The sequence below is a fragment of the Solanum tuberosum genome, unplaced genomic scaffold (assembly GCF_000226075.1).
Source record: "Solanum tuberosum cultivar DM 1-3 516 R44 unplaced genomic scaffold, SolTub_3.0 scf00226, whole genome shotgun sequence".
NCBI classification, from domain to species: domain Eukaryota; kingdom Viridiplantae; phylum Streptophyta; class Magnoliopsida; order Solanales; family Solanaceae; genus Solanum; species Solanum tuberosum.
Window position 1 is genome coordinate 764,660 of NW_006239155.1, and position 13,064 is coordinate 777,723.

The window sequence follows — 13,064 nt, forward strand, 5'->3', positions numbered from 1 at the left end:
GGGGGGGGGGGGGGGTGTGGGGGGGGGGGGGGGGGGGGTTGCATTGATCAAATGTCACCAAACACATCTGTTTTGCAGAAGAAATTAAATATTTGGATTCGCTTCGAGAAGTCCAATTTGAAGATAAAATGCTCTCTGTCATAGGTTATTTCATACTTAGAGTTTGACCCGAGACCTCTAACGATTTTTGGAACTTATTTTGGGTTGACTAATTCAGATTCGCTCGTGAAGTCTAACTTTGAGGTTAAATATTTTCTACAAAAGACGAGTTATAGCGAAGACTCAAAATCTGACATCTTTAATTAAAAATAACGGAATACGCATTTGTCACCCTATCGCAATCGTACCGGGTGATTATCGCTCGTTTCTTTTAATCTTCCTGGAAGCTATACTCCTTAAATTAAAGTTCTTTTCAATAAGGACAGTCTTTTATTAGGACGTTTAAGAGGAGTGACACTGGGAAATAATGACCAGCATAAAATATCTAATTATGGGACTTTTTCTTTTCCATTTCATTAATATTTGACGAGGACACCTAATCTTTACTTTCTGGTGAAATTGTAAAAAACTTCAAAAAATGATTATAATATAATTGAGGTCCAATATTGAACATGAGGTTATACAACAGACACGTATTGCATCAATCTTCATTCGCTTTCAAGAACAAGATGCCTACCTACCGAGGCAGAGTCAGAATTTAAAATTTTAAGTTGTGAATTTATCACGAACCCAGAACTCTGTCTTAGTTATTGGGTTTACAATTATATGTTTATACATATTTCATCAATTTTCTGATACTAATACCAAATCTAAGTACAAGTTTACTGAATTCATCCTATCTCCGCCCCGTACCCACATGAAAAAAGAAAACTAAATGCAAAACGAAAAGGTACAAATATACTGAAGTCTTCAATGATTTACTCATAGTAAACTCGTGACTTTGCGGGAACAAAAAAATTCAAAAATTTAAATTATAAGATGCAGAATAGCAATTTAAACTATTATCCTCTTGTGACAAAGTATTTGCAAACTCAACATATATGTATACTTTTTTTAAAAGAAAATTCAAATATATTACACTGCCCCAGGGATGGAGCCATGGGGTCCCAAACACAAATACAATTGTACTTGTTACTGTTCATATAGTACAAAAGCAAATATAACTTTTTGGCATGGAATATAAATTGACTAATAAATTCACTGCTAAAAATCTCAGAGGCTGAAACAAGTTTAAAAATCTTGGATCCGTCTTTGGCGTAGTAAGTAAAAAGTTACTGGCTAGAAATCAAACATTCTCTGAACAGATAGAAAGAATCCATAGCTTATTAATTAGCCTTCAACAGCTTGTTACAGTAAAAGAGCAGGCAGAGTTATGGGCACACAGTAGATGATTTGCTAATGACTTAACAATGGAAGACCATACTGTTCATGTGCACTTATTTCAAACTTCAAACATGAAAAGACAAACAGATATCAAATCTGCAGGTACTAAGTATCTTTCATTTCTGCTCAGGACAAAACTAGTACCTTATCAATTATTTGTCTCAGTACACATCATGCACTAAAAAACATGCACAGAGTTGGGACAATGAGTACCATTATAGTCCTTTTTCCCAAGTATGGCCATCTGACAAGTGCTCTGTAACATTATACATCACAAATTTGTGTCTTATTGGATGAAGTTTCATTTGAAAATTCTAAAACAGAACATAAGGACATTACAAGAGTGGTTTTCAAGTGAGGAGGTTCGAAGGTTAATGTAGGTACATAATGGTGTAAACTCGTATTAACAAGAGGAATTAAAAGTTATACAGATAGATTATTCAATTTATAATGTGGTCTGGAACAGTTTTAAGTTATCGTTTGAATACATAATAAGAAGCAAGAATAAAGACAGCACTAACAAATTGTGCATGAGTTTGGGAGAATTTCATTTCTTAGAATCCAGGAGATCTGGATATTGAAATTGGCTTCTGTGCCTTAAAACTGTCAATCACAGAATCGAAGTCACTACGAAGGGAGACAAGGGAGCTCTGTCGAAATGCAAAAGCAGCAGTAAACTGTTTAATCTCTTCTTCGAGGTGTTTCCTCCTCTTAACTTCGGCATTCAAAGTGTCCAATACCTTTTCGTTTTGGTTAGTAAACAGTTCGAGCTTCTCGCTTGAAGAGGAAACATTTTGCACCAACACATCCCTCTCTTCTTTCAAGAGATGAAATTCCCTTTCTAAGCTATTATATCTATCCCTGGAAGTGGCAAGAAGCTGATTATTGAGGTCCAACTCCTTTTCCAAGTTCTGGTATTTTTCCTGGATCGTTTTGATATCTTCATCCAGTTTCTTCTTCCAACAAGCAATTTCTCCACCCAGAGTGCAGTCCTTGATCATGTTAAAAACATATACTTAAGAGAAAAGGAGGAAAAGCGTCTATAACTATCAAGACGTTTAAGCTAAGACATGACTCCCCTTTTGGTTTAACTACTGATGATCATGGACCTCACAACTTAAATTATAATGAGCCTTGAACTTAGCAGATAATATCCCATTGTCAGAATCGAAAAGCATGTAAAAATTAACAAGTGACACCTTGAGAACTGTGACTGGGCAGCTACCTTATATTGGGAGCCGAGTGATGGATTACTTGAGATTTCATCATCTGATAGTACAAGTGATGAAATTGTTCTATTCAACTTATCATAAACCTTGACATGTTGCGCTTCAATTGAAGAATTATTTCCAATAGAGGACTTATCACTGTCCATAGCTTCTGAGAAGTGAGATTCCAGAGTTGAAAAAAGACAAGTACCAATCTCATTTGTTGTAGAGAGCAATTTGGCCATTCCAGATTTGTCTGTAGCTACAAAGTTCTGTTCAAACGACAAGAGGAGGCAGATATTACAAAGGGAACTTCACCAGCCACAGTAATTAGCCAACTAACACTATAGGTAGGCATTACCTGTATGACTGAAAAGACGTCCTTGTATAAATCTTTACAAGTTGTCACAGACTCGCACAATCTTTGAGGGATCTCACGGATCAAAAGTGCCTCTTGCTGAAGTTCAGATACCTCACTCATTAGCTGTTTATTTAGTGATACTTGTTCTGTATGGTGCCTCTGAAAAATAAAGATTTAAAGGAAAAGCTGGGAACTTAGTGCAGCATAAAACAAAAGAACATAGTTTATCATGTGTCTCCTCAAATGACTGGTTTTGTACTTTATTATGTGATGTCTCTCAAAATTTAGTCTCTTGAAAAGAACTTGGACCAGGAAGGATTAATGTATTGAACATCTCAATCAGGAAAACCATCTCAAGCAGTTGAATGCTAAAACAGGTGGTCAGTAACCGGTTAACTAACAAGCATTAAGTAACAATAAAACGATCTCAATAGATACTTACCCTAAGTTCATCTCTTTCCTCTGAAACAAGTTCCAACTGTCTTCTGAGATTCTGTACCTCTTGCTTATAATTCTCTGTTGACAAATCCTGGTAGAAATTCGGATAAGTCTTACAAACAACTATGCATGTAAGAACTTTGTTTATCAAGAATAAAGATTTGTTAAATAATTGTAGGACAATTGAAACTGCAAATCATAATATCCAATACAGTTAATCCATGTTAACAATTTATAAGATGAAAAAGATGAATGCCCCATTCTCTACGTTAGATAAAGGGTGAGAACCCGCAGAAACTCGTGCTAATAACTATTTACCCATCAGATTGTGCATGTAACTTTCCCAGTGTAATTGAAATTAATATAAAGCAAGTTATCCTGCATTCTGTTGGAGAAGAGAGTAAATTTGCTGGGTCACAATGGCATAACTACTAGAAGCAGCTGCAGGAACAGCTCTGGTAAAAAGTAAAATTGCAGCATATGTATGCAAAAGTAGACTCACATCATTTTCATCATCGAGTAAAGATGATTTAACTTTCACTGCAGGAGTCATGTGAAGTGAATCAAGATCAGCAACAAAGCCTTTATTCATTTTCATCCACATATCTTCATCTGCAAAATTGCTAAAGGCATCTGGCATAGGGCTGTATTCTGTCTGTTGAGACCGTTGCGATCTCTTAGCAACAAAGGCATTGGGAGCCGCCTTCAAACAAGGGGTACTAAAAGCATCTTCCTGGCAACTGTTACTATTACCGCTTTCCTCCTGGTTTTGGGAATAGAAATTGAATTTAGTACCATACACATAAAACAGAAATAATTGTCATTCAATGAGGGAAACCATTATCTACTTTTTGGTAGTAAATTCAAATAAGTTTATCAGCACGATGAAAGTACAAAGTGCCAGATTATGAGAAAATTTGAAGGTTTACTTTCTCACATAAAAACTAAGGAGACATTACACACAAAAGCTAGCTAAAATCCATATGGCAATAGAAATGGAACAAAAAAGCTAAATTTATGCTAAAATCCTATATGGCAATAGAAATGGAACAAAAAAAATGCTAAATTTATCCAAATGTGTGGCTCTCATATGCTTCCTTTGTACAAACATCATGGCGACATATATCTCTTCTGTACAAACCATATTTTTGAACATCGAAGTTCATGACATAAAAGGGATTGAAAGGACATGAAGAATGGAGATAATAAATGCTAAAACCACAGTAATTTCAATGTGAAAGGAGATGGCACTGATAAAAACTGTACGATATCACTCTCATGCATGGGATGCCTAACAACATAGACACAAACCGGAAAACACTATACTTTAAGGGTTCATTTGCTACGAGGGATAAGGGATAACTAATCCGGGGATTAATTTTAGGATGAGTTTATCCATGTTTGGTTGGGATAAAATCGCAAGATAAGTTATCCCGTGATTGAAGTGTTATTTCTATACAACATTGAGGGTGGGATGACAATCCTGGGATAATTAATCTCGGGATAATTTGTTCCCAACCAAACGAGCCCTAAGAGATGAAAAAGAGACAGGAATTTAGGGACATGAAATCCAAGCAATCCCATTGTGTCCTAAGTAGAGTGTCACCTGAAATTCTAAAAAAGAGCTGAGGTCGGGACAATTCAAAGAGACAAGATAGTCTAAGGAAGTCCACAACAGCTGAATTCAAATATTTTACCTGTGTAGCATGCCCATTAGAGCCTGACACAGATGTAAGATTACTGAGATTATGGACGTTTTTCTGTTGTTCAATGATGCATTGCTCTCGCTCTTTCTGTGATCTTCTCTCCTCCTCCAATTCCATGGCAAGCTTCTCTCGCTCTAATTCGTACTGATGAATGAAGAATAAGCAGTCATGATCTATGTCAATGCAAGATAAGATCAATCTTCTACTCTTAACAAAAACAAAAAAATAGTAATAATAATTACCGTCAGTAGGTCATTTCTGAGTTTCAGTATCTCTTGCTCAAGCACCTCGGAATGTGATCCCTATGTAAGAGGTTTCATCCCATATAAGAAATTTCTAAGCAACTTATGAATATGAATCCTGAGAGTCAAGACAATCACCTGAAGTTTCATGCGTAGTTCCTCTATTTCCCTTTTTTGCCGCTTTAATAAGGCTGCATCATTTAGTATCTACAAAGAAGTTGAACTACAATAAGCTCTGCCTTAAACGTCAAAGAAAGAAGCTAGTAAATAATAAGAAGTTCCGTTGGGAAGAAAATCTGCAACAAAGGATTCTACAAGGATGAAACTTATGATTTGTAAGATAATGAAAATTAAAAATGCTCTGTACTGCTTGTACTTTTAACTCACCTCCCTTTAGCTTTAGATATTGGTGCTCGAATAGATGTTTTAGACTACACTATATAGTATCAATATACCAGAACAAAAATTAACTGTTGCAGCATTTAGGAACTTTCAGAAAAACGAATCCTATTGGCAGAGGTTTGTTAACCCTTGGCTCTGACAGAAAAAGAATGTAGTGCCTAATGCTGAAATTACATTGGAGCATGATTTGAAATCTTTGAATGCAAGGCGTAGGTCTTAGCAACTAATGTTAAACGAACCTTGTCATAGTAACAGGAACACTTCTATTCACAGGAAAATACGTGACCATTTAATCTCATTAAGTGTTCTCTAGAGTGGATCACGAAGTAGTAATTACATAAAAAGAATAGTAAATGGAGGCAGACCTCATTCACTTGAACACAGTTGGTGATCCGTTTAGCTCTGCTAGCAAATTGGAGTGTTCCCTTTGACTCCTCAATGTGAACCTAGACATATGTATTGAACTCTTTAAACTGATGTCCAATTGATTCTTTCTGCTGTCACAACATGGGTAATAATAACTAGGTTACCTCTTCTGGTGCTACTGTGCAAATTATAGAAGTTTTAGCATTGCCACCCAAAGCAGGTTGAAGAATGCGAGTGAGTTTACTGTCGCGGTAAGGAATGTGTCCCCTGCTCAAGTACATAATCAGTCACACATATGTTCTGTGCATGAACATACATTCAACAGGGTTTTCAAAAACAATTACCTTTGCTTTCCACCTTCACTTAGTTTATTGATAACATTACCAAGGATCATTAGACTCTTGTTAATGTGCTTTCCTTCCTTCAAACGAACTCCCCCAGCTCCAGTTTTGGCAATCCGTTCAGACCCAGCTAAATCTACTAAATTCTAGTTTCAGAGAGGTAAATGTTGACAAATTAGGCAATTAGATGAAGTAAACACTATAAATGAAGGTAAAGGACTAGAAACATGTAGGACCAGAAAGCTGAAAATGATAAGAATGTTTTGGATTCGGGATTCATGCCCTCCAACCGAATGGTTTCTTAATTAACTACAACAAATCAAAACCAAATGATATGCATTTACTTCTTTAGTTGCACATAATAAGAACATAAATCAGATGATTCAAAAGAACTAGACATTCAAAGTGACTTATAAAACATACTTCTACAATAAATACAAACTTCAAGAATTTTCGAGATTCTTTGAGAGATCTATTACTCCTTAAAGATTTCATTTTTTAAAGACTTCTTGTAATCAATTCTAAGAATTTTATAATAAAACCCCCCTAGAAATTAATATGCAATGATAAATAGCTTCCAGAGAACTTGAAGAGATGAATACCAACCAAAACAGAGACACGAACAGCTTCATCAGGATTATGCTTTCCTTTGCTTTCAATTACCTGATTTAACAGAAAAACAAAGGCAAAAGAATCACTCAATATTCTCATATAATAATTGGAGTCGATATACATTAGCATTCAGTGGAAACACAACCAATTTACAGTTGACTCAAGATTATTACCATCCTGAAGATGGTGTGAGATCTACTGCTTCTAACATTCATGTTAGTTTCACCAAAATGCCTGTTAACTGCAAAATTTATTGCCACGTGTATTGAATTGGTAACACGGATAAAAAAGTAACTAAAATAATTATAATAATCAATAAAAATGTAAACTGGTTCTGCAGAGAAGACAATGTATTATTGTTCATGATGTCAAACCTTCTCCTCGCTGAATGAGCTCAAGTACTTGTTCAGCATCATTCACAATTTCCTCCCTCAGCCCTGCAACAAAAACTCCACGCTACAAGAAAAAGTATATCAAGTTCTCTTTGACATCAAAATAGACTTGTAAAAAAGTATATGATGTACTGCCCATAACTTACATCCAAACTTTCATGAATCTGCAGTTTCTGGTTCTCTACAGCAAACAGATCATTTATGTCTTCATTGTAGATTTCCATATAAGAGACTCGAATCAGAAACTCCCTATTAGTCGTCTGAAAAACAAGAAGTAAAGTAAGTTGAAAAAGAAGAAGAAGAAGAAGGAAGCTTTATTTGCAAATGCCAGTAAGAACATACAAGTACAGAAAATGGAGAAAAAGAATGAAATTATTCTACTGATAACAGAAGTTATTGTAACAGTTGAAAAAAAAGTAAATAAATACCATCTCAATTTTCTGAAATATTTCATTGACTGCACGCTGGATGATTCCTGGATCATTCTGAGTACCATTCATAGTGAAAGTTTTTCCACTACTGGTCTGTCCATATGCAAAAGCAGTTCCTGAACATGATTTCAACTATAACATAAGTACCTTTTGAGGTTGAGGAAAGTGTAGCTCTAGAGATTTTTCACATGGAACTAATAACAAACACCATCTCTTCTCTAAACCAGAAAAGTTATTTCCCAAAACTAGGATTCAAATGACTACATAACAGGTCAACTTGTTATAAGAATCCTTCACATAAACTCAAAGCAGCAAAACCAGTTCCAATGAATTTGTGAATTCTGCAAATGTTGATCAACAGATAATACATTGATTAAGTTCTTCTGTATCTTCCTACTGAAATTGACAATTTTGTCTATGTGGAGTTAGATGTCAGTCCTCAGTCTTCCCAAAATACTCAAATTTAGCATGCTATTCCTTATAATCTCCGAAAATGTATAAAAATCCTTGTTATAACAATCCTTAACAAAAAGCGCAAAGCAGCAAAACTGGTTCCAATGAATTTGTGAATTCGGCAAATGTTGATCAAAAAGAAAAAAAAACACATTGATTAAGTTCTTCAGTATCTTCCTACTGAAATTAACAAATTTATTTAGGCGGAATTAGCTGTCAGTCCTCACTCATTCCAACAAGTTAAACTTGGGTACACTATTCCTTATCACCTCAGAGGACGTTACCTTTAAGCAAAACAATTAAGTTAACTAAATCAAATGGTACTAAAATAGACGCAGCTACAAATACAATTGCCTCGAAAGCAAAAGCTGAAAGGAGCTCAGACATTAAACAAAACAACAGAATGAGCATACCATTGAAACCTTCAAGAGCAGCATGAATAACGTCCTTAGTAAGAAGGTCATAAACCCTAGCATTCGAACAATCCTGATCGAAGACATGATCTGCCAAAAAAATCAAATAAAACAGATTAAATCAACACTCAAAACACATATGTAAGCTAATCGAAGAGAGACGGTGAAATTTTGAATACCGAAAGTGTAGGATACGCCGGAAATTGGAGTTCCGAGAGACTTGTGAAGAGAAATCCGATTGTCTTCAACCTTCCAGAAGGTTCCATTTAAATTCTCTTCGTTACTTCTCGCAGGTCTCACTCTCACTGCTACGCTTACCTTCTCCATTTCTCTCGCACACAAAAGCTGGATCTGATTGGGGATTACAAAATTTGACAACGGCTATGGGCTTTTATGAGCGGGGTTTCATTTGAATCATTTCTAAGCGTTGTGCTTTGAATTTAGTTTTTTCTTTCACAGAAATACCCTTGTTCCTGTCTAGTATTTACAAGTTAAATTTGATGGGCTGATGGTTTGGGCCTTTAGGCCATCAGGTGTTAGGGATGGCCCAAAGGATCAATATTCAGAGCCCGATGAATATTACACGTTTTGCTCATCAAATGAATTTGTCTTTATTTTTGTCCTTTTAACAATTGAACTTATGTCTATTGGGGTATAAACTAATGCTTAGTAGGGATAAGCAAGTATATAAATGTATATACCGCGAAAAATTGTTTGTTACGAGTAAATTAAAGACCCACACAAGATAGGGAGGCTAGTGCAAATGACCTGTAAAAAACACAATACGAACCAAATTACCAAATAGATTTTGCTTCATTTTCATTCTTTCTAGTTCTCCGAATTCTTATATTAAAGTTTAAAAGAGTGTACCAACCATGGCTATCAAACAAGGTAGAACATATGGTCAAAGTGGAACTTGAAAAAATAAATAAATCATGAATTCGAAATTGTGCTAGTGAAACTCCAAAAAAAATTCAAAATGGTGCTAGTGGATCTCTCCGTATAAATTAATCTCTATGACATTATATTGGAGTTCGAAAAAATAAAAAAATCAAACTTCATATAATTCTTAAAGTTTGAACTCCGAAATATTATGTTGCAGTATTAAAGTTTCACACGTAAAAGTTTGAAGTCTTAAACAAGTAACAAACTGTATTAGAGTCTTCTGTATCTACCAAAATCTTTTTTTTTTTTCCTTTTTGGGTCCATGTAGGGTGCATAAAGGTATTAGAATCTTAATACTAGTGTAGGGCTCTCTTGCTTTTTCAAAGAAAATAAATAATCTTAGCATAAAGTTATGTAAAATTAATACAATGTGTGGTTGCTCTTGCTCTCTCTGCATTATGAATACAACATTTGATTCATCATTTTGATTTTTCCATTTATAACTTGAGTGATAATCTATGCACTTATTATTATTATTTTATACACGATAGAATATCAAATAGTTCAATTAAAATCTTGATAAACAGTAAATGTTGCTATTTAAATAAAATTGAACATACAAGAAGTAAAGTAAGTTGAAAAAGAAGAAGAAGAAGAAGGAAGCTTTATTTGCAAATGCCAGTAAGAACATACAAGTACAGAAAATGGAGAAAAAGAATGAAATTATTCTACTGATAACAGAAGTTATTGTAACAGTTGAAAAAAAAGTAAATAAATACCATCTCAATTTTCTGAAATATTTCATTGACTGCACGCTGGATGATTCCTGGATCATTCTGAGTACCATTCATAGTGAAAGTTTTTCCACTACTGGTCTGTCCATATGCAAAAGCAGTTCCTGAACATGATTTCAACTATAACATAAGTACCTTTTGAGGTTGAGGAAAGTGTAGCTCTAGAGATTTTTCACATGGAACTAATAACAAACACCATCTCTTCTCTAAACCAGAAAAGTTATTTCCCAAAACTAGGATTCAAATGACTACATAACAGGTCAACTTGTTATAAGAATCCTTCACATAAACTCAAAGCAGCAAAACCAGTTCCAATGAATTTGTGAATTCTGCAAATGTTGATCAACAGATAATACATTGATTAAGTTCTTCTGTATCTTCCTACTGAAATTGACAATTTTGTCTATGTGGAGTTAGATGTCAGTCCTCAGTCTTCCCAAAATACTCAAATTTAGCATGCTATTCCTTATAATCTCCGAAAATGTATAAAAATCCTTGTTATAACAATCCTTAACAAAAAGCGCAAAGCAGCAAAACTGGTTCCAATGAATTTGTGAATTCGGCAAATGTTGATCAAAAAGAAAAAAAAACACATTGATTAAGTTCTTCAGTATCTTCCTACTGAAATTAACAAATTTATTTAGGCGGAATTAGCTGTCAGTCCTCACTCATTCCAACAAGTTAAACTTGGGTACACTATTCCTTATCACCTCAGAGGACGTTACCTTTAAGCAAAACAATTAAGTTAACTAAATCAAATGGTACTAAAATAGACGCAGCTACAAATACAATTGCCTCGAAAGCAAAAGCTGAAAGGAGCTCAGACATTAAACAAAACAACAGAATGAGCATACCATTGAAACCTTCAAGAGCAGCATGAATAACGTCCTTAGTAAGAAGGTCATAAACCCTAGCATTCGAACAATCCTGATCGAAGACATGATCTGCCAAAAAAATCAAATAAAACAGATTAAATCAACACTCAAAACACATATGTAAGCTAATCGAAGAGAGACGGTGAAATTTTGAATACCGAAAGTGTAGGATACGCCGGAAATTGGAGTTCCGAGAGACTTGTGAAGAGAAATCCGATTGTCTTCAACCTTCCAGAAGGTTCCATTTAAATTCTCTTCGTTACTTCTCGCAGGTCTCACTCTCACTGCTACGCTTACCTTCTCCATTTCTCTCGCACACAAAAGCTGGATCTGATTGGGGATTACAAAATTTGACAACGGCTATGGGCTTTTATGAGCGGGGTTTCATTTGAATCATTTCTAAGCGTTGTGCTTTGAATTTAGTTTTTTCTTTCACAGAAATACCCTTGTTCCTGTCTAGTATTTACAAGTTAAATTTGATGGGCTGATGGTTTGGGCCTTTAGGCCATCAGGTGTTAGGGATGGCCCAAAGGATCAATATTCAGAGCCCGATGAATATTACACGTTTTGCTCATCAAATGAATTTGTCTTTATTTTTGTCCTTTTAACAATTGAACTTATGTCTATTGGGGTATAAACTAATGCTTAGTAGGGATAAGCAAGTATATAAATGTATATACCGCGAAAAATTGTTTGTTACGAGTAAATTAAAGACCCACACAAGATAGGGAGGCTAGTGCAAATGACCTGTAAAAAACACAATACGAACCAAATTACCAAATAGATTTTGCTTCATTTTCATTCTTTCTAGTTCTCCGAATTCTTATATTAAAGTTTAAAAGAGTGTACCAACCATGGCTATCAAACAAGGTAGAACATATGGTCAAAGTGGAACTTGAAAAAATAAATAAATCATGAATTCGAAATTGTGCTAGTGAAACTCCAAAAAAAATTCAAAATGGTGCTAGTGGATCTCTCCGTATAAATTAATCTCTATGACATTATATTGGAGTTCGAAAAAATAAAAAAATCAAACTTCATATAATTCTTAAAGTTTGAACTCCGAAATATTATGTTGCAGTATTAAAGTTTCACACGTAAAAGTTTGAAGTCTTAAACAAGTAACAAACTGTATTAGAGTCTTCTGTATCTACCAAAATCTTTTTTTTTTTTCCTTTTTGGGTCCATGTAGGGTGCATAAAGGTATTAGAATCTTAATACTAGTGTAGGGCTCTCTTGCTTTTTCAAAGAAAATAAATAATCTTAGCATAAAGTTATGTAAAATTAATACAATGTGTGGTTGCTCTTGCTCTCTCTGCATTATGAATACAACATTTGATTCATCATTTTGATTTTTCCATTTATAACTTGAGTGATAATCTATGCACTTATTATTATTATTTTATACACGATAGAATATCAAATAGTTCAATTAAAATCTTGATAAACAGTAAATGTTGCTATTTAAATAAAATTGAACATTAATAATAATAATAATTATTATTATTATTATTATAATAATAATTTTCATGACTTGGGACTAATTTGATGAAAAATACAAGAAATTATTGGTTATGTTAAGCATTCTTATATAACCCGACACCTTTTAACAAGCTAAAGGAAAAAAAAAAGTAAAGTTAATTCCTTAAATTCTTCATTCTTCTTAATCCGTGGACCAAACGAGTGAACTAATTACTTCAATTTTCTCTAATCTTTTTTTATATAATCATGGAGCTTATATCAGACTGCGCTCACTAATTTC

The 13,064-nt window shown here is 34.4% G+C and overlaps 1 protein-coding gene across 2 annotated transcripts; it reads right to left on the reverse strand.

The window, feature by feature from the left end:
• Positions 1 to 1,760: 1,760 nt before the first annotated feature.
• On the reverse strand, positions 1,761 to 11,719 carry LOC102582775 (kinesin-related protein 11). 2 transcript variants are annotated; one of them, XM_006356780.2, is made up of 18 exons: positions 11,461 to 11,719; positions 11,282 to 11,371; positions 10,413 to 10,531; positions 7,598 to 7,711; positions 7,434 to 7,515; positions 7,233 to 7,300; positions 7,054 to 7,110; positions 6,451 to 6,593; positions 6,271 to 6,373; positions 6,106 to 6,186; positions 5,477 to 5,545; positions 5,339 to 5,398; positions 5,088 to 5,240; positions 3,893 to 4,153; positions 3,395 to 3,481; positions 2,953 to 3,111; positions 2,609 to 2,863; positions 1,761 to 2,375 (listed from the first exon to the last, which is right to left on the reverse strand). In XM_006356780.2, the coding sequence occupies exons 1-18, from the start codon at positions 11,606 to 11,608 to the stop codon at positions 1,938 to 1,940; spliced, it is 2,487 nt and encodes an 828-aa protein (XP_006356842.1). In that variant the 5' UTR covers positions 11,609 to 11,719; the 3' UTR covers positions 1,761 to 1,937. The 2 variants fall into 2 exon arrangements, with proteins under 2 accessions (XP_006356842.1, XP_006356841.1); XM_006356779.2 differs by lacking the exons at positions 10,413 to 10,531; positions 11,282 to 11,371; positions 11,461 to 11,719 and adding exons at positions 7,880 to 7,998; positions 8,749 to 8,838; positions 8,928 to 9,186.
• Positions 11,720 to 13,064: the final 1,345 nt, after the last annotated feature.

What these genes read in the sequence shown, in the direction of transcription:
- LOC102582775 (XM_006356780.2), bottom strand. Translation starts at nt 11,608, where the DNA reads ATGGAGAAGGTAAGCGTAGCAGTGAGAGTGAGACCTGCGAGAAGTAAC. An exon ending in TGCTCTTGAAGGTTTCAATG is followed by an intron (nt 10,532 to 11,281) that starts GTATGCTCATTC and finishes AATCATGTTCAG; the next exon opens with GAACTGCTTTTGCATATGGA. An exon ending in TACTCGATGATGAAAATGAT is followed by an intron (nt 3,482 to 3,892) that starts GTGAGTCTACTT and finishes AATTTCTACCAG; the next exon opens with GATTTGTCAACAGAGAATTA.